The 27,946-nt window shown below is 40.5% G+C and overlaps 1 protein-coding gene across 1 annotated transcript in view; it reads left to right on the top strand.

Moving 5' to 3' along the window:
- Window positions 1-25,682, top strand: part of EXOC4 (exocyst complex component 4) — an 819,820-nt gene extending 794,138 nt beyond the window's left edge. The window contains exon 18 of the mRNA XM_012473980.2: window positions 24,232-25,682. Within this exon, the coding sequence (XP_012329403.1) occupies window positions 24,232-24,469 (238 nt within the window). The 3' untranslated portion in view covers window positions 24,470-25,682. The remainder of the gene's footprint in view (window positions 1-24,231) is intronic.
- The last annotated feature ends 2,264 nt before the right edge of the window (window positions 25,683-27,946 follow it).

Here is a 27,946-nt window from a genome sequence, read left to right as displayed (position 1 = left end):
CAGGCAATGATACGAATGCTGAAATGAAATCATCTTTTCAGGCCTGCTAGTGTCGTCTCCTTCTCCACTGCCCTCCATCATAGTCCTCCATTCACAACTGACCTCTACCCCCAGCTGGTCATATAGCTTTTCCTTGCTGCCCCAGTACAATGAGCAACCATGGGAACAGGGATACCCAGGTTTTCACTATACTGAAGCTTTTACATTCAAAAACAACTCATTATCTTCTCTCATACAGCAAGTCCCCATTTCTAACTTTGATAGCATTCTCCATTCAGGAGGGAGTCTTGGATGATTGGTCACTCCTGATTCTCTTTCATCATTTGTATCTGGTCCTAGCAACTCTTCTTCCAAGTTTTCAGATATTGGTAACAGACCAACAGCTTCATTCACTTGGTTTGGTTCTCTGTAAAAGTAGGCTCAAGATCTGCCAAATCCAAATCTTAGTTCCATTCTCCATCCCTTAACCTTAGATTTCACATTACACAAATTGCCAACACCTCTCTTTGGCTCACCCGTCTGTCTTGTCAGCCCTTTATATCCTGTTAAACACACAGACTTGTTGACTCTTTCTTCCTTCAAATGGTTCTCAGTTCGATATCTGTTTTACTGTTCTCACCATCGCCACCATACACATCTGGAATAAAGCAACAGTCCCACAGCTGCTGTTCATGTCTTTTGGTCTCTTCCCTTCAGCCATCCTTTGTGATGCAGCTAGACTAATCATCCCAAAATACTGCTTCTCTTCATTTTTTTGCCCAATCCGTAGTGACTTTTTTACAAATACACTATTTGGCTCCAACTTGTCAGAGTTAAATAAAAATTTGCCTAATAACCGTTCTTCCTTCATTGGCCAGCTTCTTCTCTCATTATTTAATCTTATGTTCCCACTGATTTAAGAGTCCTCTTTATGTGTGACTCATAGTCCAACCTCCATGCCTTTATTCTGGGTGTTCTGCTGACTCATTCTTCAACTCCCTGCCTTGAAAACACATGGCACTTCCACCCCTCCTCTGGAATAATTGATTACTCCAGTTGACCCTCATTTTTCAGGTTTCTGAAGATATTGCCATGTTACTTGAAACTTCCATAATGAAGCACATGCCATAAAATAGATAATTTAACATTTGATCATTTCAAAGATAGTTTTTTAACCAATGGAATTGAAGAGTAATAAAGGCATGTCTTGGGGGAAAGCATAATGGCTAAGTAATCACTGCACACATTTTTAGCAATATGTAGCTAATTCTGAGGTCACTAAAGTTCAATTAACAATATTTTAAATATTGTTACAGTATTCATGTATGTCAGCAAAGAAAGATTTGTAAACATGTTTCAGGATGATACTTCTAAAGGATAGTCAGTCACCTGTGGAAACCAGGAATGGTACTATTATCGGTCAGCATATATGGTATAGGTGGTCGAGCCTTCTCTTTAATCAGATGAATTTTTAGTATAGCTTCCCAAGCCTAATCCTTGGCTGAACTGTGAAATGTAATCAGCTGGTGTAAACCTTTACCCTCTAATAAAGCTGAAGCACGCATTTTCCTTCCCCTCCCTAAACTAATGGTAAAACCCACCAAATTTGCATATATCCACCTCTCCCCATGATTATGGCATCAGATGTTTATAGATAGTTCTGCTTGAGTTGATCCTAAATAAGGGAGAATTTTACCATTGTAACTGCTGTTCCTAAAGGGTAACAGAAACTGCTTTAGTCAGCAAAATATATATATCATCTTTGCCTTTGTAGATATTGAATTGCTGACTCTCTCCTCTTTAGACCCAGTAGTCATTTCTTTACCTCCTTAATTTATGCATGAAGCCAAAAGAATAATTACTTCATATTCTTAATAAAACAGCATAAGGTTTAGATAACTTTTTACTATATGCAGTAAAAATGCAAATGTGTGTGGCTTATTTGCAAATGTAGACATTAATAACTGATATTTAAACAGGCTGGATTAGCAATTTTACTGATATATTTAAGAGATTTTTCCAATAATTTGCACACTCAAAATCAATTTGAATGCAACATGTAAATTGAATTTAATTTTTTGATATAAAATTGTGGTTATCAGCTTGAACCATTAAATTTACTATTTAATATATGCTTTCCAGATCACTTGGTTAGAATTTCATTGCACCTTATCTATATAAATTTAATTAGGCTTGATATCATCAGTATATTATAGAACTAATTAAAGATTTAGATAAGTGCTGAGGGGGCTTATTGAAAAACTCCGTAAGTTCCATTTGGAAAATGAGGTATTCTTCCTTCAGTTCATTGTGAGAGAACGAAACAGCAAGAATATTTCTTGCAGTGTTTCTGAAAAATTATTTAACTGGATTTAATGGGCTTATTCCATAATTTGAAGAGCTTTTTAATTACTCTGTATCTTTGTGCAGTCCAGCAACAGTTACAATCTTTATTTAAAGGCTTTAAAATCCTCATTTCCCTCTTCGCCCACTGAACCAGCTGTGTTACATTCTGCTAGACTGGAGTGAGAACGTATGTGCAGGTAGGCAGTACAGGGTTTGTGTACCCTGATTGTGATCATATAATATGTAGCGGCATTTGTTGGGAAGTCTATCAGTCCTCCCAGGCAAAGTAGACATTGAGAAAGATCAGCAAGCACCTGCCACAAATATCTTAGGAAAAGAGAAAAGAATGAAACCCTAGCCCAGGAGGATACCTGGGAAAAACTGAGGCTTCTACTCAAAGGTATGGCGCCTCTGAGTGAATCATTTTGCAGAAATCACTTTTGAATTCCCTTGTATCTGCATCTCTGCTATAAAGCATAAAACAGATTAGTTTAAAAGACTATTATTTCAACTAAGTGCTTTGTGTCTTCATTACAAAGCACAAAAAAGCTTTTTAATACAATAAAGCCTCTATTACTTTCCATTGAATATGCCTGGAAATAAAGCTGCATCAATCACATTTCCCAGCATGCTCAATGCTCTTGTCAAAAGCACTTTTTCTTCATTGCAGAGTGACACAATGCATGCTAGAAAAAAAGAAGTGAAAGGACACATGACAAATGTGGGCCATCAACAACTGGGCACACTGTCGATTACGACAGAGGCCCAAGGAAGCCAGGGAACCGAATAAATTGTCAGAGCCTGTGTGGTGTAATAGAAAGGTTACAGGCTTTGGGCGCAGGAGATGCAGATATAAATCAAAGCCCAGCCGCTGATTAGCTATGTGACCTGGACCTCATCTTTTAATATTAATAATGCTGCCCCATAGCATGGTGGCTCATGCCTTTAATCCCAGCACTTTGAGAAGCTGAGGCTGGTGGATCATCTGAGGTCAGGATCAAGACCAGCCTGGCCAATCTGGTAAAACCCTGTCTCTACTAAACATACAAAAATTAGCCAAGTGTGGTGGCGCACACTTGTAATCTCAGCTGCTGGTGTGGGGGGCTGACGCAGGAGAATTGCTTGAGCCCAGGAGAGGGAGGTTGCAGTGAGCCGAAATTGCGCCACTGCACTTCAGCCTGGGTGACAGAGCAAGACTCCATCTCAAAAAATAAGTAAGTAAGTAAGTAAGTAAATAAATAAATAAATAAATAAATAAAATTCTGCCCCTTCCCCCACTGCAGTCTCCCTCATGGGTTTGGATGGTTTTTAGGTGTCACATATTCTAGTCTAATCCATTTTTTTTTCCAGATATGGAAACTGAGGTCTAGTGGTATTGTATGGCATGATCGTGATCATTAGTTAGCTAGTACTGGAGCAAGAGCTGGAATAGATGCCTCAGAGATGTCCTGTCCTGTCTACACTGTCACACAGCACATAAAGGAGCAGATCATTATTTTCTTAATAATACCCTGGCTGCGTTTGGTAGGGGTGGGATTTTATTCCCCCAAGCAACTATTACTGAAACATCACTGCAGTTTTCCTGCTCAAATGGTTTGTAAACATTTACACCCCCCAGCCTGAGAAAACATTTGCAGAAACATTTGGGTCACAAACCAATGTTTGTCTCACCACCACATTTGAAATATTTCTCTTTGAAAACATTAGAAATGTTTGTCAGTAAAACAGATTCTTAACAGATGTATAAATCTAGAATGGGAGGCACACCTGCAGCCACCTGATTTGGGTCATTCAGGTTCCTCCAGGGATAGCAGTTTCTTCCTGGCCCATAGGAACATGTGACACCTCCCAGCATCACCTTAGACTTTGACATTTCTCGAGTGTAAACTATTAGGGGTAACTGAGGAGTGCAATGGTTTTGGATGAGATTTGGAGGCAGCAAGTGAGTTCTCTCATGAGGCTGTGAATGGAGAGGAGTTGTTGAGAAGGAAGTGTAAAGAGAGGAGGCAAGAGTTTGGCCAGGGCAGTCTCCCTGCAGAGAAGGACAGGCTGGGGCTTCCTTGATTCTTACTCATTTTTCCTGCACTCCCCAGCACAGCCTCTGCAGCTCCAACACAGTCATGCTGATTGGAAGTGAAGTCTTTAAAATAACCTTGATTTGCAGCCCTGGCCTGATCAGTGATGGAGGGTGGTCCAGGGACTGGATCAGCAGTTTGGTGTCCAGGCAGAGTGAGTTGAATCCTAACTGTATTTCTGAATCATGGATAATCTCAACTAATCCACCTTGCTGCTGGATGAAGCCCAGTGGAGAAGAGCTCAAAGGAGCCTGTCCAGAGTTTTCTCAAGGGAGTCATTGTCACCACCTTCCTCCCATTTTGTTTTCTCCATTGATAGGCAGATGATGAGAGCAGCACTTCCTCTGAGTCACAGGAAGTAATCAATAAGGCCACATCCTGCTCACTGACATCCCCACCGAGACATGTGAAGTGCCTGTGGAAGGTGATGAGATTTTTTGAAAGCACTGGAAATTATGAGACTGATTTTGAAGGCAGCCAGTATGAGGGAAATGGAACCTCTGCTGTGTGTTGCCTACCACTGTCTTCTGCAGGATTTGTAAAAAAAACTAGATTCAGGTTTCCAGGCTACTTTTACTGCCTTTTGAACAGTGTCTACTTTTTCTACTAGGGATCAGCATGTATTTTCTTTGACATCTGTATCTGCTGAGATCACAGGCCATCCTGGTCACCACCTTGCTGTCTAGAACAGGCTCAGCTCAACTGTGAAGGGTCATCCATTACCACAAATGAAGATCTGAAGGTCCGCTCTATAAAACAGCAGACAATTGCAAGGCATCTCCTCCTTCACTTTAATGTAGCACAAGTTAGCACAACATGCACACTTTGAGCAGTCATCTGCACCTCAGTTGCCAGCTCCCCACATCCAATACCTGTTAATAGTTTCTTGCTAGATACTTATGTTCACATGGCACTTTACAGTCAACATAGGGCTTTCACAAATCTGATTTCAGTGGGTCTCCTGATGAGTAAACATTTTTGTCTCCCCAAGCATTTTCTGATTTGAACTATTTTCTCACAGCCTAACTCAGCAGTTTTCCTGGAATGATGTGTAGGAGGTAGGGTAGGATAGTGTATTGCTATATAGTCAAACTTTAACTCTGAAAGAATAAAAGAATTCAGTTCTGGTGCCATTGTTAACTAGCCAGGTGACCTTAGGCAGGTGTTTTGCCTTTGGAACCTCAGGTTGTGAGGACTATACATGTGAAAGTGTTAAATGTGTTATGTAAAATGTGTAACAGTAATGTAAAAGTTATACATGTGTAAGTATATAGCAAGTGTTAAATGCTAACCGTTCCCCATAATTATGATCCTTCTTAATAATAAACGTTAACAGAATCATTAATGAATCTTTGGCTGAATTATACTTCTGTCATGCATAGAGTTGTTCCCAATTCTAACCTATATTTCTTGTAAGGGTTACTCCTTGCTAGTAATCAGTGTTTCTTGAGAATTATATGTAGGGATGGAGAGAGTTCAAAGGCATTTAGTACAAAGATGCTGGGGGTCCGTAAACTTACAAAAGTGTAGCGCCATGAGACATGACTTTAATACATTTCCAGGGCACTTAGTGAAAATGTGAGCTGGTCAAGATGTTGCCATATCTGTCAGCTTACAGAATCTTCCCTGCAATGATTGCAGGAGAACATGGAACTGCAGCAAATGTACAAACAGTATTGGCTGTGAACAAATGTCTTCGGTATAGTTAAGAAGTCAGGGTTCTAGTTTACAGGATTTGCATTTTTATAACAGCTTTATCGAGATATAATTTACATACCATAAACATTAACTCTTTTAATGTGTGCAATTTGTTGGTTTTTAGTCCAGTAACAGAGTCACACAGCCATTGTCACCAGCTAGTTTTAGAGCATTTTCATCACCCCCAGAAGAAACTCTGTATCCATTAGCAGTCACTCTTCATTCCCCCAAACGCTACCCCTGGCAGTCACGCATCTACTTTCTATCTCTATGGTTTGCCTCTTCTGGATAGATCATAGAAATGGAACTACACAATATTTGGTCTTTTGTGGCTAGCTTGTTTCAGTTAGCAGACTATTTCCAAGACTTATGAAATTAGCACTTGTCTTAATAACAGGGTGTGAGACAGTTAAAAATATACTCAGGTACGCATCCCAACACCTGGCCTACAGCCTGCTCTCTTTTTCATCTCCCTTTTCTGTAGGGGTAGGGAGAAGGACGCTAAGGTATTTATATAGAAGTATGGCATACACACAGTAAACTGTACAGATCTTAAGTACACAGCTTGATTCCCCTTGACAAAGAGAATATACCCTAATAATTATCACTCCTATAAAATTAGGGAGTATTAAACCACCTCAGGGCTGGGCACGATGGCTCATGCCCATAAACCCAGCACTTTGGGAGGCTGAGGCAGGTGGATCGCATGAGGCCAGGAGTTCAAGACCAGTCTGGCCAACATGGTGAAACCCCGTCTCTAATAAAAATAAAAAATTAGCCAGATGTGGGTAGTCCCAGCTACTTGGGAGGCTGAGGCAGGAGAATTGCTTGAACTTGGTAGGCAGAGGTTGCAGTGAGCCGAGATTACACCACTGCATTCCAGCCTGGGCAACAGAGTGAGACTCTGTCTCAAAAAAAAAAAAAAGGCTCAGATCGCCCCCTCCTAGTCATCACCCTCACCACAGGCATTTCCTGATTTTGTTTGATTTTCTTTTTCAGGGTTTGTTTCCCTGTGTATGTGTTAATACAGGTAGTATGTAGTCTCCCAAGCCCGGGAGACCTTTCCCCAGCACTCCAGGCCTCAGTTACCTACATTTGTTAATGTTGGTTCCCAGGGAAAACAAAGCAGCACTGAGCACTCAGGACCCACGGCCTCCTCTTCTGAACCTGGGGACTCTCATGCCTTTGTGTTTCCTCCTCGTTTTTGTCCCCAGTTTTCCTTCCAAACACCAGCATGCTCTCAGCACAGCTCATTGCAAGAAACAGTTCAGGGGAGTGGGACGGGCTATGGGAGGAGCATCGACCCCCATCAGGGACAATTTGGGGCACACGTTGAGCTCCAAAGGCAGGTGTTTTGAGGAGGATTCCTAATTATGACAGAGGCAGCCTTGCACACTGGATGCCGGCCAGCCTCTGCCATTAACTTGCCTACCTCCTCACCAGTGTGATCAAACAGGTACTGCTCTTATGAAATTACGTGTGTTAGCTGGCTCTTCAGAAATGAAATTTCTTTTCTTAAAGAAATTAAGATTTCATTTTAAATTCACTTTATGGTCTTTGAAAAACTTTAGTTTTTGTGTGGTCCAGAGCTATAGGTTAGCATTAGCATTTAAATAGAGGCATTAAACTTGCCTGAAGAACTTCCTCTCATAATGTTGCCCTTTCTAAGAGGTTTCTTTCAAATCAGATACTTTTTTGTCCTAAAAAAAGAATGCAAATGCTCTCTATATTTTTCCCATCAAAGGCCTTTTTTCTTTATATATAGACTTAAGAGAACCACATTGTGGAGCAGCCTCAGTATTAGTCTTTTTATATGCAAAGGGCCACTTTAAAAAAAATTGCTATTCTCTCCTACAATGCCTGATTTTCTCTGCTGACTCTCAGGATGTATTTTCCTATGGTTAATTTTATCCTATTATATCTCATTCTACTCTAGACACCCCCCACTCAAGGCACAAATCCCAATTCTACGCTAAGAATCTAATGTAAACTCCTGCTATATAACAGTGACTCAGGGAGTTCCCAGTGCCCCAAGCAGATCCCCGTAACTTTAGAAAAGTCAAAGCTTGAGCTTTGGAATTGGATGAACTAGAGTTTGATCGTGTTCATCACAAGGAGGTTTTGTGACCCTCTTCTCTGACTCTTTATTTATCTGCCAAATTAAGGCTATCAAAGCCTTTCTTGTTTGTTTGTTTGTCAAGAGTTTAAATGAGATCATATTTGTACTCCTGATTTATACTCTATGCTCTTAGGTCCTGTAACCTAACCAGACAGGTTCTTCCTGCCTGCTGCACAAATAAAGACCATGGCATTGCAGTAAAGAAAGAGTTTAACAGATGCAAGGCTGGCCATGCCACACAGTAGATGGAGTTATTACTCAAATCAGTCTCCCCAGAAATTCAGGGATTGGCGTTTTTAAGGATAAATTGGTGGGCAAGGGATCAGAAAGTGGGGAGTGCTGATTGGTTGGGTCAGAGATGAAATCATAGGGAGTTGAAGCTGTTCTCTTGCACTGAGTCAGTTCCTGGGTGGGGCCGACAAGACTAGATGAGCCAGTATATTAATATGAGCAGTGCCAGCAGATCCACTGAGTGTAGGGTCTGCAAAATATCTCAAGCGCTAATCTTAGGTTTAACAATAGTGATGTTATTCCTGGGAGCAATTTGGGGAGGTTTAGAGTTTTGCAGCCTCTAGCTGCATGACTCCTAAGCCATAATTTTGAATCTTGTAGCCAATTTGTTAGTCTTGCAAAGACAGTCTCATCCCCAGACAGGAAGGGGTTTGTTTTGAGAAAGTGCTGTTGTCATCAAAGTTTAACTGTAAGCTAAGTTCCTCTCAAAGTTAGTTCGGCATATACCCAGGAACAAGCAAGGACTGCTTGGGGGTTAGAAACAAGATAGAGTTTGTTAGGTTGGGGTCTCTTTCACTTTAATAACTTTCTCAGTTATAATTTTTGCAAAGGCAGTTTCAATCCCCCTCCCTCACATTTCAGCCAGACCAGTTGAGGAGTAGGGTAAGAGGAACCTTTGAGTAAAAGATGTCCTCTTTTGTTTCTTATGTTCTTACTGCCAGCCTTCTCTTTCCTCTCGGCCTCCGTCCTCATCTCAGTACAGTTGTGTGAACTGTAATGGTTCCAGGTCAGTGTAGACCTGAAGGAGACATACTAGAGGTGGGAGCCTGATATGTTGTTCTTTACTGAGGTGCCAGCACCCTTCTCTCTTTGAGGTTGATTTTGTTCAGCTGTAAGCCTGGGGGCATGGAGTTGTGAGGAAACCTTCTAGAAGATTGGCGTGGTCTGATACTAGAAAAGAAAAATAGCCAGGTTGCCCAACAGTCTGAAGGCTTTCTTACCCTCAGGTTCATCCTCCATACTGCAGCTGGAAAGGTCTTTCTAAAACACAGTTGTCATCATGTATGACTTCTTTCTAAAATCGTCTGTTTCCAGATTCCTCCCCATCAATGACAGCATTGGTTCCAAATACCAGGGTGTATGTAAACTGAAGCTGATTGTCCTCATCCATAGGAAAATTAGCAAAATAATGACTGTACTTTGTGTGTTTCTCATAAATAATGACTAAGAGTTTCTGAGTTTCCCACACAATAAAACATTTAATCTTTTTGTTCTGCGTTATTTTCTTTCTAATTGAGGAGTGTTAAAATACCTTCTTTTATGAAATCCTGGTAATAGATGGTAATTATTTTGTTTGAATAACCTAGGCAAAATAAAGGTTAATTCCTTCCACTCACCCATGAAAGTCCAAAGTCTTAGCATGGCCCACAGGTCTGTTATGCTCTAGGCCCAGCTTGCCTTGCTCACCTTTCCTTCTCCCTGCCCTTCCCCACACCCCATGCACTCTAGTGAGAAATAAACCACTTGTCATTTTCCCCAAATACCATATTGTTCCTACTTTCCCACCCAGTTCACACATTCTGTTTCCTTTGCTTGTGGAGGACTTGCTTTCCTTCATATTTGCCTCACTGTTGACAATTTCCCTGTCTCTAATAAGCCTTCCCTGGCTGCTCTCAGAAGCCTACAACCCTTCCTGCCTGCGATCTTAGAGAATCTCCTCCATACCTTTATTATAGCCACTGTCACATTACTATAATTACGTACAGTGCCTGGCTACTGCTACTTTCACACCAGACTCTGCATCACCAGAGAACAAGGTACTTAACCTCTGCATCCACAGTATCTACAGTATACCACCTGGTATGTCACCGATACTGAAATATTTGTTGAGCAAGTAAACAAATTTAAAAAGGACTTTGAAAGGTACTATATAAGCAGTGAGGATGATACAGAGAGTCATAAGACACAGTCTTTGACATCAAGAAGCCTGCAGTCTAGGTGAGAATAATAAATATGTATAATGGTACATCCACACAACTGAGTACTCTGCCACCATTAAGAAGAATGAGGCAGGTTGATATGTACTGAAATGGAACTTTCTCCAAGCTCCATTGTTAAGTAGAAAAAGTAAGGTGCAGAACAGTATATAAACACCATTTATCTTTAAATATATTTGTGTGTCTGTACATAAACACACACTCAAGAAAGACTGTGCTTGTATATGTATAAAATATATTTGGAAGGATACCCTGGAAACTAGTAACAATAATTATCTCTAGGAAAGGAAATGGTAGGAGAGAAGCTTTGCATTATATACTTATTTTGGGCCTTTATCTTTTTATGTAACAAAAATATTATGTACCAGGCACTGTTCTAAGCACTTTATAAAGATTAACTTGCTTAGTCTTCTTAACAATCCTATGAGCTAGGTACTATCAATATCCTCATTTTACAAATGAGGAAACTGAAGCCTATAAAGGTTAAATAACCTTCCCAAGTTCACACAGCTAGTAAGTAAATACCCTAGTAACCTTTTTTATTCTATCGTCAGCTCAAAAAGAATATTAAGAGTTGTTTTTAAAAAAGATATGATTCTGCATGATACATGGGAAGTGAGTGACCTAAGCAATAAGTGACATAGAAGAAATAAATTGCTCAGGATAGCTTCATAGAGGGTAGAGGATTTCGCAGTTTTGAACATGAAGTAGGCTCTGGATACTTAGAGCCAAAAGGTACTGAGTATTATTCAGGGGACAGTGAGTAGCTCAGTTTGGCTTGAATGGAAGGTTGAAGTAGAGAAGAATCGGGAGAAAAGGTGGAATACAGGTCATGTCTTTAGAAGGCCCTGGATGTCAGTGTTGGAAGTTTGGACTTGATTCTGTTAGCACTAGTGAACACACAAGGTTGTTTTTTTTTTTTTTTTTTTTTTTTTGAGACGGAGTTTCGCTCTTGTTACCCAGGCTGGAGTGCAATGGCGCGATCTCGGCTCACCGCAACCTCCGCCTCCTGGGTTCAGGCAATTCTGCCTCAGCCTCCTAAGTAGCTGGGATTACAGGCACACGCCACCATGCCCAGCTAATTGTTTGTATTTTTAGTAGAGACGGGGTTTCACCATGTTGACCAGGATGGTCTCGATCTCTTGACCTCGTGATCCACCCGCCTCGGACAAGGTTTTTTTAATTAAACACAGAACAGTGATATGATCCAACTAAGAACTGGGGGTTAGTCTAGGAGAAGTGAGTGAGTGAGGAGGCCAGTTAAGAGGCAACTGTAACAAACCAATGAGAAGTGTGTTATACTTGTGATAGTGAGATTGGAAAGGAGAAATGAACATGAAAGATGTTGCATTGATAGACCTGGTGACAATTGGACAAAAGAAATGAAGGAGAGTGAAGATTCAAGGTGACACTGAGATTTGAGGTTTTGCAAGCTAGTTCTGTTAAGCAAAATTCATAGTTAGGGAGGCCACCTGACAAGGGCAGCTGATAGAAATGTCTGGAGACAAGTGAAAATGAAACTTTGATCTATTGAGAGAGCAGATCTTGAGAGAGACATCTGAGCATTATTACATGCACAGATAAGACTTTTAGAAGCAGAGAGAGAAGAATGGAGGGCCCCCACCTGACTGGCAGGAACACCTACAGCAGGCAGACACAGAGCCAATAGCAGAATCAGAGAAGGAACTCACTCAGAGGAAGCTGGGAGAAGTGCTTGAAAAATGTGACTCTGTGACAGTTGAATTTAGGATGGAAAACTGTCAAGGAAAAGAGGACTTAGCAAAAGCCACTGTATCCATGAGGACATCATTGATGACCCTTTTCATAGACACAATGGAGGCAGTAGAAGGACAGGCAGTGAATACAAATGATTTGTTCAAGAAATTCGACAATGAAAGGGAGAAAAGACACAAGGGGAGAAATGGAGTGGACAGGATCACTTAAAAGGGCTTGGGGTTTGTTGCTTGATTTGTTTTTCCAAAATATGAGAAGCATGAGGATGTTTGAAGCAGACATGAAAGAACCAGTGAAAAGGGAAGATACTGGATACAATAGTTAAAAACAAAACAAAAATCCAGCAGAGTCTTGAAAGCATCGGGAAGGGTGAGGATCAAAGGCATAGGGTTAATCTTATAAAAAGAAAAAAGAAAAGGAACCCCTCTTCTTCTGAGTCAAGAGGGAAGGACTGATTTTTTTCCAATGTATTTCAGTATAGAGGATGTGATAACTCATACAATTGTGAGACCCATAGAGATAATATATACATGAACAGTGACCAGTACAGACTACAGAGGAGTATGCAACAAAAGTTAGCAATTATTTTTATCACTTTTACATAGCAGGTGCTCTATCATATCATTTGATGTGATGTAATATTATGTATTCCATGTCTAAATGAAGAAATTGAAGTTGAGACAGGTTCAGAAATTTCCAGAGTCATGCTTCTTAGGTGAAAGATGAATTCATGTCTAAATCTGCCAGAGAATGAAAAAGCTGAGAAGGATTACAGATCACTAGCCAAAACATGGATCTCTTTTCTCCCACTTTTCCATTAGCGACCATTATCCTAACCATCTCCCCCGGAGTTACATCAGAATAATTCTTTGTGTTTTATATGGATCAATTATTTCATTCATAGTTCCTCTCTTCCCAGCGTCAGAGAATCATAGACTGGTTTTTAGATCATATGCCATAGTTAATGAAATGTATAGACTATCAGCTGTCTCATTTATTCATTCTTTTTCATTTACTCAGCACTCACTAGTTACCTTCTTCGGCCAAGGGGTAAGAGCAAGTTGAATATAGAATTCAGCCCTGCTCTCATAGAAACTGCATTGGAGGAGGGAGAAGCAGATATTTGTTTATGTAATAAATGCTTCTACCTTCTTACTCTGTCCAGCCACTGTTCTTGATCATTTAAGCCCTGGGACAGCCCCATGTTACTATTTCCTTTCCTCAGATGAAGAAAATAAGGCACAGTGAGATTAATAACTTGCCCAAAGTCATACAAATAGGAAGAGGCAGAACTGGGTTTAAATCCCAGGCCACTGGCTCCCGAGTGCATGATCTTAACCATTATATATGCTGATCAAAATATCTCTGATTTTATATATACATATATTTAAATATGTAATTTAAAATATATTTTGGAAATATATTTTTTAGATGGAGATGAGTGCTAAAAAGAAAATTAAAGATCATTTAAAGGACAAAGCTTGATGAGGATGGGGCAAGTATCATTTAAAATAAGGTGGTCAGGGAAAACCAAATTATTGATAAGTGGACATTTAAGTAAAAATTGACCTAAATCTCTTTTAATCTTCAATTTTCCTCCAACCTACTGTCCCTTTAATCCCATCTGATGCTCTTTTCTGATTTTCTTTCAATTGGCTTGCATTTTAAAGCAAAAAAAGAACTATGAAGTACAACAAAGATAGATTATTGTCCCTTCCTTGCCCTATAGCTGGTACTTTTTATTTTACTTTATTTTAATTTTTTAATAATTTTTTCTAAGATGGAGTCTCGCTCTGTCATCCAGGCTGGAGTGCAATGGCGCGATCTTGGCTCACTGCAACCTCTGCCTCCCAAGTAGCTGGGACTACAGATGTATGCTACCACACTCAGCTAATTATTTGTATTTTTGGTAGCGATAGCGTTTTGCCATGTTTGGCAGGCTGGTCTCGAACCCCTGCCTCAACTCCTGAACTCCTGTTTTACCTGCTTCGGCCTCCCAAAGTGCTGGGATTACAGAAGAACTGGTACTTTTTAAATAGGAAGTAAGAAATGCTCTAGTTCCATAGCCCTTACCACCCACCCCAACACACCCACCTCCTCCTCCCCACTCAGTGACCATTCACCCAGCTGCTCTAAGATTTCTCCCAACTACTGGAGGAATATAGGAGGTTAGAATTTCTCCCAGACAAATTCACTTGGGTTTTTTTTAAGATGAATCTCCTTTCATTACTTGCTTCCCATAATTCCAGATTCCCTGGAGTCCTTGATGTGATTTGTCTTTCTTGTTGCCGCACAGCCCTTCCCCGTTTACTAACATTGGCCCTTTTCACCACTCTATCTTCCTGTGCATTATGAAGGTATTAAGTGAGATCCGTTCTAAAGGCAGCATCCTTAGCATTCACTAGATGCTTCTCTTGTGCATTTGTTGACTTGCTGTTATCATTACCCTCTGTTTGTTTTTCAGCCCGTGTCCTATCTAGGGTAGCCATTCAGAATTTCATTTTCCTAGTTATATTTTTCTAGAGGCACTTTATCAAATGGTTCACTGACATCCAAATATATATCACCCACAGTAGTCTTTTCATCCCCAAACGCACATTGCTATCGAAAGCTATCCATCACATTTGTCAGAGTATTTGGGTCTTTAATTAAACCTGCTGGATATTGTTCATATTTCCATTAGTTCCTTTCTAGTTAGTCTATTATTTTTCTAATTGACATCTGTTCTGAGTCACGTATCCTTGAGTCTCAGGTGGCCCATTTTGTAGCTTTAGTTTATTTAGGTTTTCTCTCTTTCATAAATTACCTGAGGGTTTAGTTAATATACCCTCAAGTGTTTGCCACTGGGACCTGCTGATTTGCGTATGCTCATACTTCTCAAATAATCCACTGAGTTTTTTTATTCTTCTACCAAACCTTTTGTTTGTGTGTGTGTGTGTGTGTGTGTGTGTGTGTGTGTTCACCTTCAGCCTTAAAAGATGTGGTCTTGTGTCCCAGCAAAGTAGGGATATCTTCTACAATTTCAAGAACTGTACTGGAGTCACTAACCAGGAGCAGAAGGCCAAGAATCAGGGTTTGAGTGACTCAGCCAAGTGATGGCTGAATAACAGTCCTTGTGTCTTAAGCCTCCCAGCAGCTGTAGTGGGTTGCAGTAAACTCTCCATTCAGCCTCCCCCAGCCCTGTCTAAACATCACTGTGAGGTAGCTGGCTAGGGGCAGAGTCAATGGCCAAATAATAGAATGAATTGGCACCTGCCAGAATCAACCATTACCTTGGCCTCACTGGCATCATGCTCATCATGTTCTCTTTGATGGGAGCATATGTTACCATCAAAGCCATGCATTCCATGCCTGTTCCCACTGACCATTCTCATCACACACTCACAGGTAGGGCAAGATCCAGTATTATAAATACAGAAAGCCCATTACCCATTCACTGCATTATCTCACCTCTAACTCTGGTCATCGCTTGGAGCAGAAGCATTGGTTTTATCCCTTCTCCAGGGCACTCCAACTCTTTTTGCCTTTCATGTACCAGGAGACAAGGGCAGGCAGGCAGACTGCCAAGTCCTAGTTTTGCTTTACTTTAAATTAAAACATTTACTTCATGCCTTGGATATTTTTTATCTGGGCCTGGATTGGATTTTAAAAATAAATGAATAAATAAAAGAAGCTTCTTGAAGCCAAGGACTATACCTTTCTATACGATATTAACATTTAAAATATTATGGGAGTTTCCTAAGCACTAGTAATAACATTAGGTTTTGCTTTGAAGAAATCCTTTGCATTATTTATTGAAAAATTAATAATGTGATTTTATTACTAAATATTGAAAAAGCCGTAGGGCCTCTCAGCAGTTGTTTCCCAGATTGCTAATCTGAAAAATGTAGATAATACACAGTACAAGAGTCTTGTGCTAATTGGCTTAAATGTTATGTAGCTTTGTGGCCAGCAAAGTACATACTACAATGTCTTTTTTTATCAACCTATGATATTAGATAAATTGTCTTTAAAAATTGGAAAGACTCTCTAAATTGATATTTGATGAACTATTTTCTTAAATTGAAAAGACTCTGAAGTGATACTCAGCTCAGAATAGCACTTCTTAACCTGGACTCACCTTTTGATAATCAAAAGACCATTTACAGAAGTATGAGGCAAACACAATTATGAAAGTAAAATGAAGGCCCTAAATAAAAAATCACAGAACAAGAGGGTAATTCTATTCACTCTTTCATATTTCATTACTTGATAACATCAGAAGATGAATCCATCAGAATTGCCTTGGCAAGTGCAAACAGAAATGTGCCTGATCAATATTTATTAAAACCTTCAAAATGGGAGAAGGAGTTGAGCAGACTTCTTAATGGACTGAATAATTATTCATACAAATGGGGTTTGACCAAAGGCAGTGCCAGACCAAAGAGACACAGTTTTAATTGTACTGAATTTAAAATGCAGAACTTCCTCCAGCCCTGTTGTAGAAAACTTAATTTAAAAAATTATCTGATGTAGCGGAGAGTGACATATGAATCCTTAAGTTGTTGAAGAGGACATTTCAACCATAGATATTTATAAATCTAGAATGTGTTCCAAAGGTGGGGAGCAAAGTTGCTAGCTAAAAGAACAGAAGGAAATTTCCTCCCCATTTCAATGACCGTAGCCGAGCTTCAGAGTATGTCATCATCTCGAGGGTGGTGGGGATGCCCTAGAGGAGTTCCTTGTCTCAAGTGGTTTTCTTTTTTCAAGAGAGATAAAGTAAGGTTCTGACTGCTGCTGTCTATCAAAAATGTCAGGATACGTTCCTGAGAGGAGTGAAACAGCTGACTTTAACTTTCAGCGTCTCCTCAGGAGAGCCCCCATCCCTGCAGTACTGCTGAGGCGTGATGGTTATCAGAACAAGGCCAAGAGGTAACTGGTAACAGCCATTTAAGGATTACACCATTGATGAAGGGTGGGTGCGTGCATGTGTCACTATATATAAAAAACAGGTAGGTAGATGACCGATCAAAGAAGCCTTAAAGCAACAGACTCCCAGGCTATCTTTAACTCTTGAATGATTTTCTGTTGCCACCAGCTGAGGGAATATAGGTAATATCTTTTCTAAAGACCATTCTTTACTTCTAGCATGTCCTGATCAGAACAAAAACCTGTACAATCTGTTGTGAGAAATGTTAAAAAAAAAAATACCCCGATACAGAATATACACCTAATTGTGCCACTGTCTGAAAATTATTTAGATTTTCTCTACCTTAGTTTTCTCATTCCTAAAATGGAAATAACTTCAGCTTATTTCAAATTAGAATTTTCAATCATGTTTGTAATAAACTCTAAGCTCTTTGAAGGGGAATACAAATAAGAGCAATTAGATTACACTTTTTTATAAACTAATTTATTCTTCTGACACACAGGATTACCATTTATTTTATTATTGGTCTGGAAAGGCCATTTGAGTTGAGATTACACTTGTTTGGAGTGTTTTCAAATCAATTGCTACTATGTCTTGTCTACCATTGCTTGAAGAAAACTAACATCAGCTAATTCTGATGGGGGCCCCTTGATTTTAAAGGACCAAACAGGGAGTGCTGTAAAGGTGTAAAATCCAAAAATGCCTGTGCTTAAATAGCATCTGCTGTAACCTTTCTATTTGGCACACAAGAAACAGATCCAGAGAGCTGAGGGTGTTTGCCTAAGGTCACATGGCTAGTTAGCAACAAGGAATGAAAAACTTAAACAGAATCTGAGTTTAGTTGATCTCTTAAATATTTACCTCACTAAGTTGTTCTGCTATAACATGACCTCTCAATTATTTATGAGATGATTATCCGATTTATGGATTATTCTTTTTTCTCTTGCCATTTCCCTGTTATCGTAGGTATCATTGAGTGGGCAGAGAAAACAGGCGTTTACTGCTTCACTTGACAATGTAGAGACTCATCTACTCTTGGATTTTTATTAAAGTGCTCAAAATGCTGTAGATATTGGCTAAAAATAATGTTGGCAGTTACAATCAATACTAAGTTTTATTTAAGTAAATTTTTCTCCCTTTCAAATTTGTATTTCAGAAGTCAGATTCAGCATATAGTTCACTTGTTGACATTAATACTAGAGCTTTATCTCAGGAAGGACTATAAGAGAAAGTCTTTACCGTGAAGATAATTATCTCCCTTCCCCAAAAAAGTACTGAATCAGAAGGACAGTCAACTTTTGGGAAGAAAGGTTACCTCATCCATTACCAGCTTGAAGGGGCAAAAAGGGAAGAAACAAAGAGGTGACAAAGTGAAATAGCCAAAAATCTTTCATGTAAACTCCCAAATTAAGTGTTAAATTTACAACATGACTCCATTACTTGGTTTGGAGCACAGAATTCCCAGATCAAATCCAGTGTTGTTCAAATATAACTGCAAACTTTGTACAAACGAATTTGAATTGCCACAATACTGGCTCATTGCATTACAATGAAAGGCAGAGCTGAGTATGGGAATTTTATTTAATTCGTATTTCTGTACTCATGACTCAAAATGAGTCAATGATAAAAATATTCTTTTCAGTTCTTTTGCTTTTTGTAGTTTCAAATATTTTTTTATTAAGGTGGTTTTAGAGTAAATACAGGGCTCAAAGTCTTTCCTTTTGAGGCCTAGACAAATCACTCATACTCTATAGAGCTCACTTTTCTCATATGTAAAATGTAGATAATTATAGTACCTATTTAAAAGGATTGAAATGCACCTAAAAACTAGACATTATTATTAATATTCTACAATCATAACAGATTCCAAAACCCAGCATGAGATATAGCTGTATATTTTAAAACACAGTTTTCATTCCGGGATCTAGGACTCCAAATTCCACCAAGAAGGCAAAGGGACAGCTTTCCTCAGGTACCTTGGACAGTTCCCCAGTCAGGGCCTTGTCATCCCTACATGCAAAGTTTATGGAAAGCTTGCAGGTACAAGAGTTGCCATGAGTGGGAATAGTTTATTTTAGTGAATATTTCTTCCCTGAATTTGCAAAGAAGGGAACTGAAACTGTTTCTAATCACTTCCAGGGATGCAGTACTGGCTTTTGCACTGAGCGAGTATGCCAGTGTGGGAGGTAGAACCAGGGATGGGAAAACTCCCTGGCCTCTTGTCTATGAAAATTTATGAAAAGCTCTTAAAGAGAAGTCAGAAAAACATTAGTACTCAAAGATAAAACGATATCAACAATTCGTTTATACATATACACATACCTACATACATTAAAAACAAATACATAGATGAAAAATTATTCAACCTCATGCAAAGCAAAAGAATGTGAGTTAGATACTGCCCATATGTTGTTGACAGGAGAATAAATTGATAGAGCTTCTTTAGAAAGCAATTTGGCAGCATTGTCAAGTGTCCTAAATAATGTACTTATCTTTTAACTAATTCTGTTTTTAGAAATCTATCCATGAGAAAGAAAGCCTTTATAATCGGCAACAATTGAAGTATCCAGTAGTGTTCCACCCTAAACATTTCAACTCTAAGAAAGAAATTGGCTAGAACACTGCATGTGCTGGGGGTGAACTACAAGAAAATATGCCAAACTGTGGTTTATCTATATGATGGAATTATGAGAAATCTTTATGGCCCATATATTCTATATGGTACGTGTATTAACTTTCCAATCAGAGGAAGATAAAATTTTAATTTAAAACTTTAAAAAGATCTGCCCACCTTTCCAAAATACCCTGCATTTCCTTCCTGGTAGAAATGTTTTCAGACAGAACGGATGAGGGAGAAAGAGTCACAATGCAGTTCCATTAAAATAAAGAACAAAGGAAAAAGCCATAGAGAACAGTCTGTTGATAAAGCAAACACGATGAAGATAAGAGAAAATGATCTGTTTGCGCCAGAACAAAGCACATTGTCACGTTCTAGACTCTGCACATGAGACCAGTGTCTGTGAAGTCACACCTCCACTTCTCTGTCACTCCACTCCCTCACCCTCTCTGCTCATTATACTTTGGGAACTGCTGCTCAAAGGCACACGGCATAGGGTAGGAGAAACCACAGCAAGGCACACATCTCCTCCTAGAATGTTCCATCCACCAGGGTGACATGAAACTCTTTGGTCTTCAGAATAAGATACTTGGTCTACATATAGCAATTGGATGCTGAATTATTGTAGGCTATGAAGAGGCTGTGAAGGGCTACAAGCCATGAACTAGAAAATGTCTCAATCAAATGGGTGTTCACTGATCCCATCCAGGCAGCCCAGCAAAGTGTCATCAAATGGAAAACGCGTTGCCCTGGAAGCCATGGCTACTATTTTAATGCTTGATGGTGAAGACCAAGCTTTCCGTTTCCTGGGGCCTCAATAAGTGCTGATAAATTACTTATCCCTATTGGGTGACATGATTTCATTTCAGTCTGTCAGTGTTTATCATGGAAGCTCATTCTAATGGTACAGTTTGGAGGCATTTTTCTATTTTCTCTTCAGGGCACCTGGTAGCACCCTTTCCCCACCTCCAAGTGTAACTGTTGCTATGTCAGTTTAGTCATCTTTGCTCCTAGGTACCATTCTGAAAGATAAATGAATTTCATTCTGTCTTTAAATATTTATGATTCTTATGATCTAATATATCATCATGGTTATAGGGGATTTTTTTCTCCCTAACTATAGAAAATACACCATCAGTTACCTGTCAATTTTGTTGAATAACTCAGCTTTGCAATTCAGGGGCATTGTTCATCTGAGGCTCTTGAGGACTCTTTTAGTCTCTCAGTCCACTTCAGACTGTCATTCTGGGATTTATAAAGGTCTTCATTGCACAGAGGATATTGAAACATTAAGGACTTAAGTGGCTTGACCTTTATCACTCAGCGCACTGGAAGATCCAGGAGTAGAAATGCAGGCATCTTTGTTTTGTTGTTTGCTCCCAGCGTGGAACAACGGCTTCTGTAGAAAACCAGCCAGTATCCCTGGAAACAATTCATCAGATTTTTCAAAAGAAATCCAATTTCATCTGGCACGATGGGTTCAGTGTTACTTCTTAAGATAAATGATAAAAATATCAACATCCTAATACAAAGAAATCCAGTTATTTTGGTTTAATCTCAGTGAAAAGCATCACAAACCTTTTATTACTTCTGTAGCCTTCCCTGATGCGTTTAGGTCCGTGGCTAGAGGAGACAGGAGTGATTCTGTAACTATTTGTCTACCAGACAGACTCAGGATGTGTCTTGGCTGGTTCAGAACCTTTAAGAAACATTGTGTCTGGGGATGGGGCCTCAGGAATCTGCACTTTTATAAGCACTCCAAGGTAATTCTTAGTTAGGTACCCTGAAGTTCAAGAATGGCTAATCTAAAAACCGCAGCTTTCAGGATCCTTCTAGCTTTGAAAGAATCGTGAATCCCATATTTGCTCTCATTTCATTTGGTAAATCTCAATGCATGCATGAGTTCTTCTTGAGCAATTTTAAAAATGTATATTCTTAGGAAGTTCTATTAATAGACAACTGTCTCCTTCACCTGTGCATCCACAGGAAACAGAATTAGATGACATAGGGACTCATTTCTCAAAATAGGGAGCAATATCAGGAAGAGCAGGGGACATGCAAAGCTGTAGGTTAAATATGAACATGATGCATCTTGCTGCAGTGTCAAGTTTTTCTTAGAAACAGTGTATTTAAATTACAACAGATCCATTGAGGAGTAGAATGCAAAGTTCACATGAGTTTTATGCTAAACATGAAACTTCAAAAGATTTACTGGTTATAGCGGATACTGGCTTCTCACGCTCCTAGAAGTGGAGTTTTTTTCTCCTCTCCTACCAAGTATTTTCGTCTACATTCAGGGTCACCGTGGACCAGTGATTGCTGTGTATCTGGTTCTGTGACGTTAAATGAACACTCATTTTAAACCATTATAGAAAAGTAGTCCCCTGTACACAGGGATGCTAACCAGTTTGCTCATTAACTGACCAGTCTACAAAGAGCACTTTCCATTTCTGCCACTATTTAGGGAATATTCACAAAAGATTATTTCCCATATTTTTTTAAAAGAGTGTGTTAATTAGAAAAGGAGGATTAGCAGGAGGAAAAGAAGCTAACCATGTGAAAAGACACCGTAACTCTTCCTGACCACGTTCTCCTTGTAACAGCAATTAAATAAAATATGCCTGAAATTACGGAGTTCCTAGAATGTATTTCTTACCACAAAGATAGCTTCATTTTCCCATAGGAGGTTCTTTTTTTCAAAATGTCCTTGCTGAGAAAGAAGCACATTCAAGGCCCTGAGTCTAATAATTCAGGGTTTGTGAGCCAGTGATCCTGCTAAGCATGTAAGATTCCTTCACATCCAAGAGTTGCCTTGAGCACACTGCTTGGTTTTGTCCCCTCAATCTTGGCAAAGTTACCTTTCACGTCAGGAAGAGAGAAGTGACCAGTTGACAGATGAAGAGGAAAAAAAAAAGGAAGCGAGAAGTGAGTAACACTCTTCTTCCTTTTGCTGTCAGAGTCAGTGTTGAAATTGACCTCCTGGGTAATTTGGAGTGGCCATGCAAGTCACAGCCTCAGAGTTCAGTAGACCCAGAAAGATAGCAGTGGCATATTATTCGTTTAACGAATGGCAAGTAGTAGTCTTCTCCCCTTCCTGACTCCTGCCTTCATCTCCTCGCTGCATTGAAGAATCACTCTAATGCATATTTCTATTACAGGCATGAAGCTTTCTCCACCACCCAGGCCAATGGCTGTGCCGTTAAGTGGCTCTCAAGTCTCCTCTTTCTGCTTGAATTGTAACCAATGCCCTCCCAGACCATTCTACATTCCACTGCCACATTAATCTTCCAGAAACACAACTTTGAATAGCACTTCTGCTCTCTGGGGTAAAGAAGTACTTTATGGGCTTAAATAGGTCTAAAGTCATAGCCTGATGTTCAGATGCTCTACATTGTGGCTTCAACAGCCTTATCCCTGGATTCTCTGCTATTCCTATGTGCACCCAATCTAAGCAGATTATTCTTCCATGCCTTTGCTCATGCTCTTCCCTCCAACCAGCATTTCCTTCGTGGAAGCCCTGCCTGACAGAACCTTACCCCATACGAAGTCTTCCTTAGTCCCACACAGTCCCCTCAGTGCGGTGCAATTTCTCCTCCTCTGCTGTTAATTCACTTGGACCTTACTTATGGCACGTATAACATTCTTGACTTGTCAAGTGTCCACAAAGAAACAGTCTTGAACTTAGAGTCAGAAACCTGGGGTCTTACCCTGGCATAGTCAGTTCCTGTCTTTGTGACATGGGCAAGCAGTCTAACTTCTCCGTGCTTCAGTCTTTGGGTCTGGGAAAAGGAGGTGTACCCCTGGGTGGAGTGAGGGGTAAGTGGCACAGTGCATAGGCATGAACTCGGTCAACAGCACTGGAATCCTTATGTCTCTGCTTTTCATGACCTCTCCTTCTTGTCTCTGAGCTACTTGAGGAAAGGGGCTGTGTCTTGCCCATCCTTATATACTACTATTACTTTTATTATGTTACTATCACACATTAGCATGATGATAGTTCTAATAATAAAACTTTGTGAAGCACCATCATTCTGAGTGCTTTATATGTATTAATTAATTCAATTATTTCAATAACCCCAAGAGGTAGGTACCCCCTTTATGGAGCAGAAAACCATGTACAGCATTTCACAAAGCCTCCAATGAATAATGAATGAATGAGGGATTGAATGAGACAAAACCTGTTAGCAATACCTTCTCTTCTTCTTCAGGCTACACCCCTACTTTGCTTTTTTTCTCACATGGTAAACACAAAATTAGCAGAAAATGTGGAATGAGCTGAGCCCCTGAAAGGTGTGTGGCCTCTCTGGGTCCTCACTTAGACTTCTCCTGAAGAAAGCTCCCGTGAGCTCCAAAGGACAGAGCTTGTGGCTGTCATGTTCTTTATTCTATTGGTAGGGCCTAGGACACTGCCTGCTGATGGATAGTTATGAAGTAAGTGATCAATGTATAGACAGCGTATTTGTCCCCTGGAGACCCATGTTACCAACGCTGGAGCCAGTGAGCAGTGTTCTCTCTTGCTTTCTTAGGCAGTACTACGAGATGCTTTACAACACAGCTGATGAGCTCCTGAACCTGGTGGTGGACCAGGGTGTGAAGTACACGGAGTTGGAGTATATCCACGCCCTGACCCTGCTGCATCGCAGCCAGACAGGGGTGGGGGAACAGACCACCCAGAACATGAGGCTGCAGCGACTCAAGGAGATCATCTGCGAGCAGGCTGCCATCAAGCAAGCCACCAAGGACAAGAAGATAACTACCGTTTAACAGCGTGCACTGTGGTTGGTGGCGGGGGTCCCCTCAGTCACACTCACTTTTTTCCTTGGTATGTTATTGGGTATAATCTGAGCTTAGTTTTCTCTAAACTGATGCTTTAGTGGAGAGGAGGTGTAAGGATTTTTTTCTCTCTAGTTTTGGCTTTTCATATAAATGCTAAAGGAAGGCTACAGTACAGGGCGTTCGGGTTGAACTATTTTAATGCAGTCAAGTCTAACAGGACTGGGGTGGGATAGGGAGGAAGGTGGTATCAAATGTTTAGACTCTGAAATACAAGTGGATGGATTACTAACGAACATTCCTTTATTACTCAGTATTTATATAATTCCAGCCTTGGAAAGTAGACTGCTACCTACGTTTTAGTCCCTTCCCGAAACCATTTAATCGGGTTCTATTACATAAACAGTGGGATTTTTTCCTCTCCTGACCTTATCAGTTTACATTTCAATGAAATAAGTGTATGTGCATTGTTGTCTGTCTCTATTGCCAAAATCAAATAAATGGCTTCTCAGCTGGCTGCTGTTTACAACAAATTTCCCTAACCAAAACAGGACCTCTTTAGGGCTAGGAATTAAAGTTCTTTGATCCCAGTCCCTGGGACAGTTTTGTATGCTGTATCTTATACACAGGTTATAGGTTGGTTTATTGCCATTTTGTTTTATTTCTGCTATATAAAAACCAAGAGCCATAAAATTAGACAAATATGGAGGAATGAAAGGTGATGCAACCATCTGCTTGATTTTCCCCCTCTAATTTCTGAGAGAATAATGGTTAGAGAACATTTCATCTCACTTGAAACATCGTTTGTGAGTAAATGATTCTTAGGCGCTCACTTGGTCTGAGCTCAGCTGAATGCGGAGAAGATGGGACAGCGTGACATTTCTCCTCTGTGCGGCCTCCAGCTGAGCCTGTCTGAATTGTCCCCTCCCCTGCAATGTTGGCCTTCGTTGTGTTCCTGGCACGCTGACCTCACCATGTCCCAAGGTCCCCAGTCCTCTTGCTGCCCGTGGTTCGTAGGTCACAGAAGGCAGCAGTGCACTGACTGGGCCACATCTTGAAGACTCGTGGAAAGGAGAAGAGAAGGGGCTTTGACCACACGCAGTGATGCCTCACACCCTGAAGGTGGGGGATTTTATACCTGTTTGTACAACTTTGGTCTTGATGGGAAAAACAGAAAATTAAAAAGTGTTTTGAGAAGCTTAAATGTTTTATGTTATTTTTCTTATGTTCTTTATTCAGCAAATATTCCCCAAAAGCCTAATATGTGCTCCATGCTGCCACACACAGGGACAATTGGACAGACGAAGAGGACACCCTTATTATCTAAGCGTGTGGGAACTAGACTTGAGCCAAAATCCCAACAGTTTGAACTCAGGGCTGGGTCAGAATCAGGTCAGTTAGTGGGGCTGCCTTGAAGGGGATCCAGTGGGCAGCTGGATGTTACAGAGGATTCCGGTGGTTCTGACTTCAAGGACCTGACTGGGAAGAAGCTGAATCTCTGTAGGAGACAACTGTGGGAAAACACACTGCCCTAAACAATATCATGAGAACTAGTCTACCCTTGAAGCAGGGGTGGGAGGAGGGGGACAAGAGAAGATTAGGGTTGCCTAAGCTGCTTCCTCATGGCCGTGACCCCCAGTATCGATTCTGTACCTTTTTTTTCCTGTCCACTCCAGACAGACAACCCTGACTGGTGACAGTGATGCCAGAAGAGCCATGGTGGGAATGAGATCACTCAGACTAGTTTTTTTCGGTGTGGAAAGAGACATAGGTTTGGATTAAACAGAATGTCAAGAACCCTGAGAACCAACCAAAAAATGGCAGATGAGCTGCTTCAGGGGCAACATTTAGGAAAGTGAAATCCCTGCTTTGCTGACAATGACGGGATCGAAAACAGCAACTCTGCACAGAAAAGGGGCTCTGGGACTCTTCCAAGACATTTAGGACATCCAAGTTTCTTTGAAGATTGGCACATCAGTCTTTATTCTTCCACAGGTAAAGAACAGCCAATGACACACTCAATGGATGGTCAGCGGCTACCTCAAAACCTACCTGCATTTGGGACGCAGTGAGGATTTCCACATTTTGGTCCTACTTAGGGGTATTTTGTGAGACTGTAGTGCTATTTACAGCCTTGACCAACCAGAAGGTGCTAGAGAGAGCCAGGGTCTGCCAAGGACAGGGCCCACCAAACACAGACACAGTTACATAATGTTCTTGCATGAAGACCTCTCCCTAAGTGTACTGTTGCAGATAAAATGGCCAACAAAATAGGCCTTACCAGAAGGGCTGCTGGAAACAAAGCAAACCATTTTCTCATTCTTATACAGAGGTATAAATGAGAGGGACATGTAGACTGCCACCCGCATCACCAGTCACAGCACCATGGAGAAGGCCCACGGTAGTAGGGGGGATCCTGAGATGGGAAATCAACATGACCATGAAGAAGGACGGCTTTGGAGTGATGTCATCCAACTTGGTTGTCAGAGCAGCAGCTCCCAGAGAGTACTTCCTTCTCCTAAGACTGTTATCTACTCTATGGTACTTAGCATGTATTCCCATTTTGTCCTCACATCAACCCATGTCATAAATACTACTTTCCTCTCATCCATACCCAAGGGCCCAGAAACTACTGAAAGAATCTCTTCCTAGTTAGCCATCCTTAGAATACTAATTCCTTGAAAAAGAGGTACAAGTTCATCAGCTAGAATCCAGCTCATATATATATATATATATATATATATATATATATATATATATAAGCAAATTGTGTTCTCAGAAGTGCTGGTAGTGCTTTCTTCTACTTTTTTTTTTTTTTTTAAGACAGAATCTAGGTCTGTCGCCAGACTGGAATGCAGTGGCACAATCTCAGCTCACTGCAACCTCTGCCTCCCAGGTTCAAGCAATTCTCCTGTCTCAGCCTCCCAAGTAGCTGGGACTACAGGCATGTGCCACCACACCCAGCTAACTTTTTTGTATTTTTAATAGAGACGAGGTTTCACCATGTTGACCAGGATGGTCTCAATCTCTTGACCTCATGATCCGCCCACCTCAGCCTCCCAAAGTGCTAGGATTACAGGTATGAGCCACCGCACCCAGCCTCTTCTATGTTTTGTGGTTACTTTTAGCTATCATATTATCTGTCAGTATGCCTTCGAATTTATACCTGAAACTACTCTTTGGGTTATGTTGTGCCCCTTAAAGCCACAAGCACTTATTTCTGCCTGCTCTGTTACTACAGTTTCTTTCAGGGGCCCTCAACCTAGGACAGTGTTTTTATTCCTACCTCACGGTAGGATTTTAAAATCTTACTCCCCAACTAGAACGTTTTCTCCCTCCCCACTGATTTCATCCCAATGATTAGACAAGGATTGGTTCCTCAGGCTGTCCTTGCTGGAAGAGGACAAGTCCTGTTTCCAGGCTCTGAGACAAGTTTATTTTTTAGTGTCCAGATCAGCTCAATTTTAG

This window comes from Aotus nancymaae, unplaced genomic scaffold (genome assembly GCF_030222135.1).
Source record: "Aotus nancymaae isolate 86718 unplaced genomic scaffold, 86718_ANA_hifiasm-v0.15.2.pri h1tg000002l, whole genome shotgun sequence".
NCBI lineage: Eukaryota > Metazoa > Chordata > Mammalia > Primates > Aotidae > Aotus > Aotus nancymaae.
Note: the sequence above shows the minus strand (reverse complement) of the source record. Positions and strands in the feature narration are given on the sequence as shown.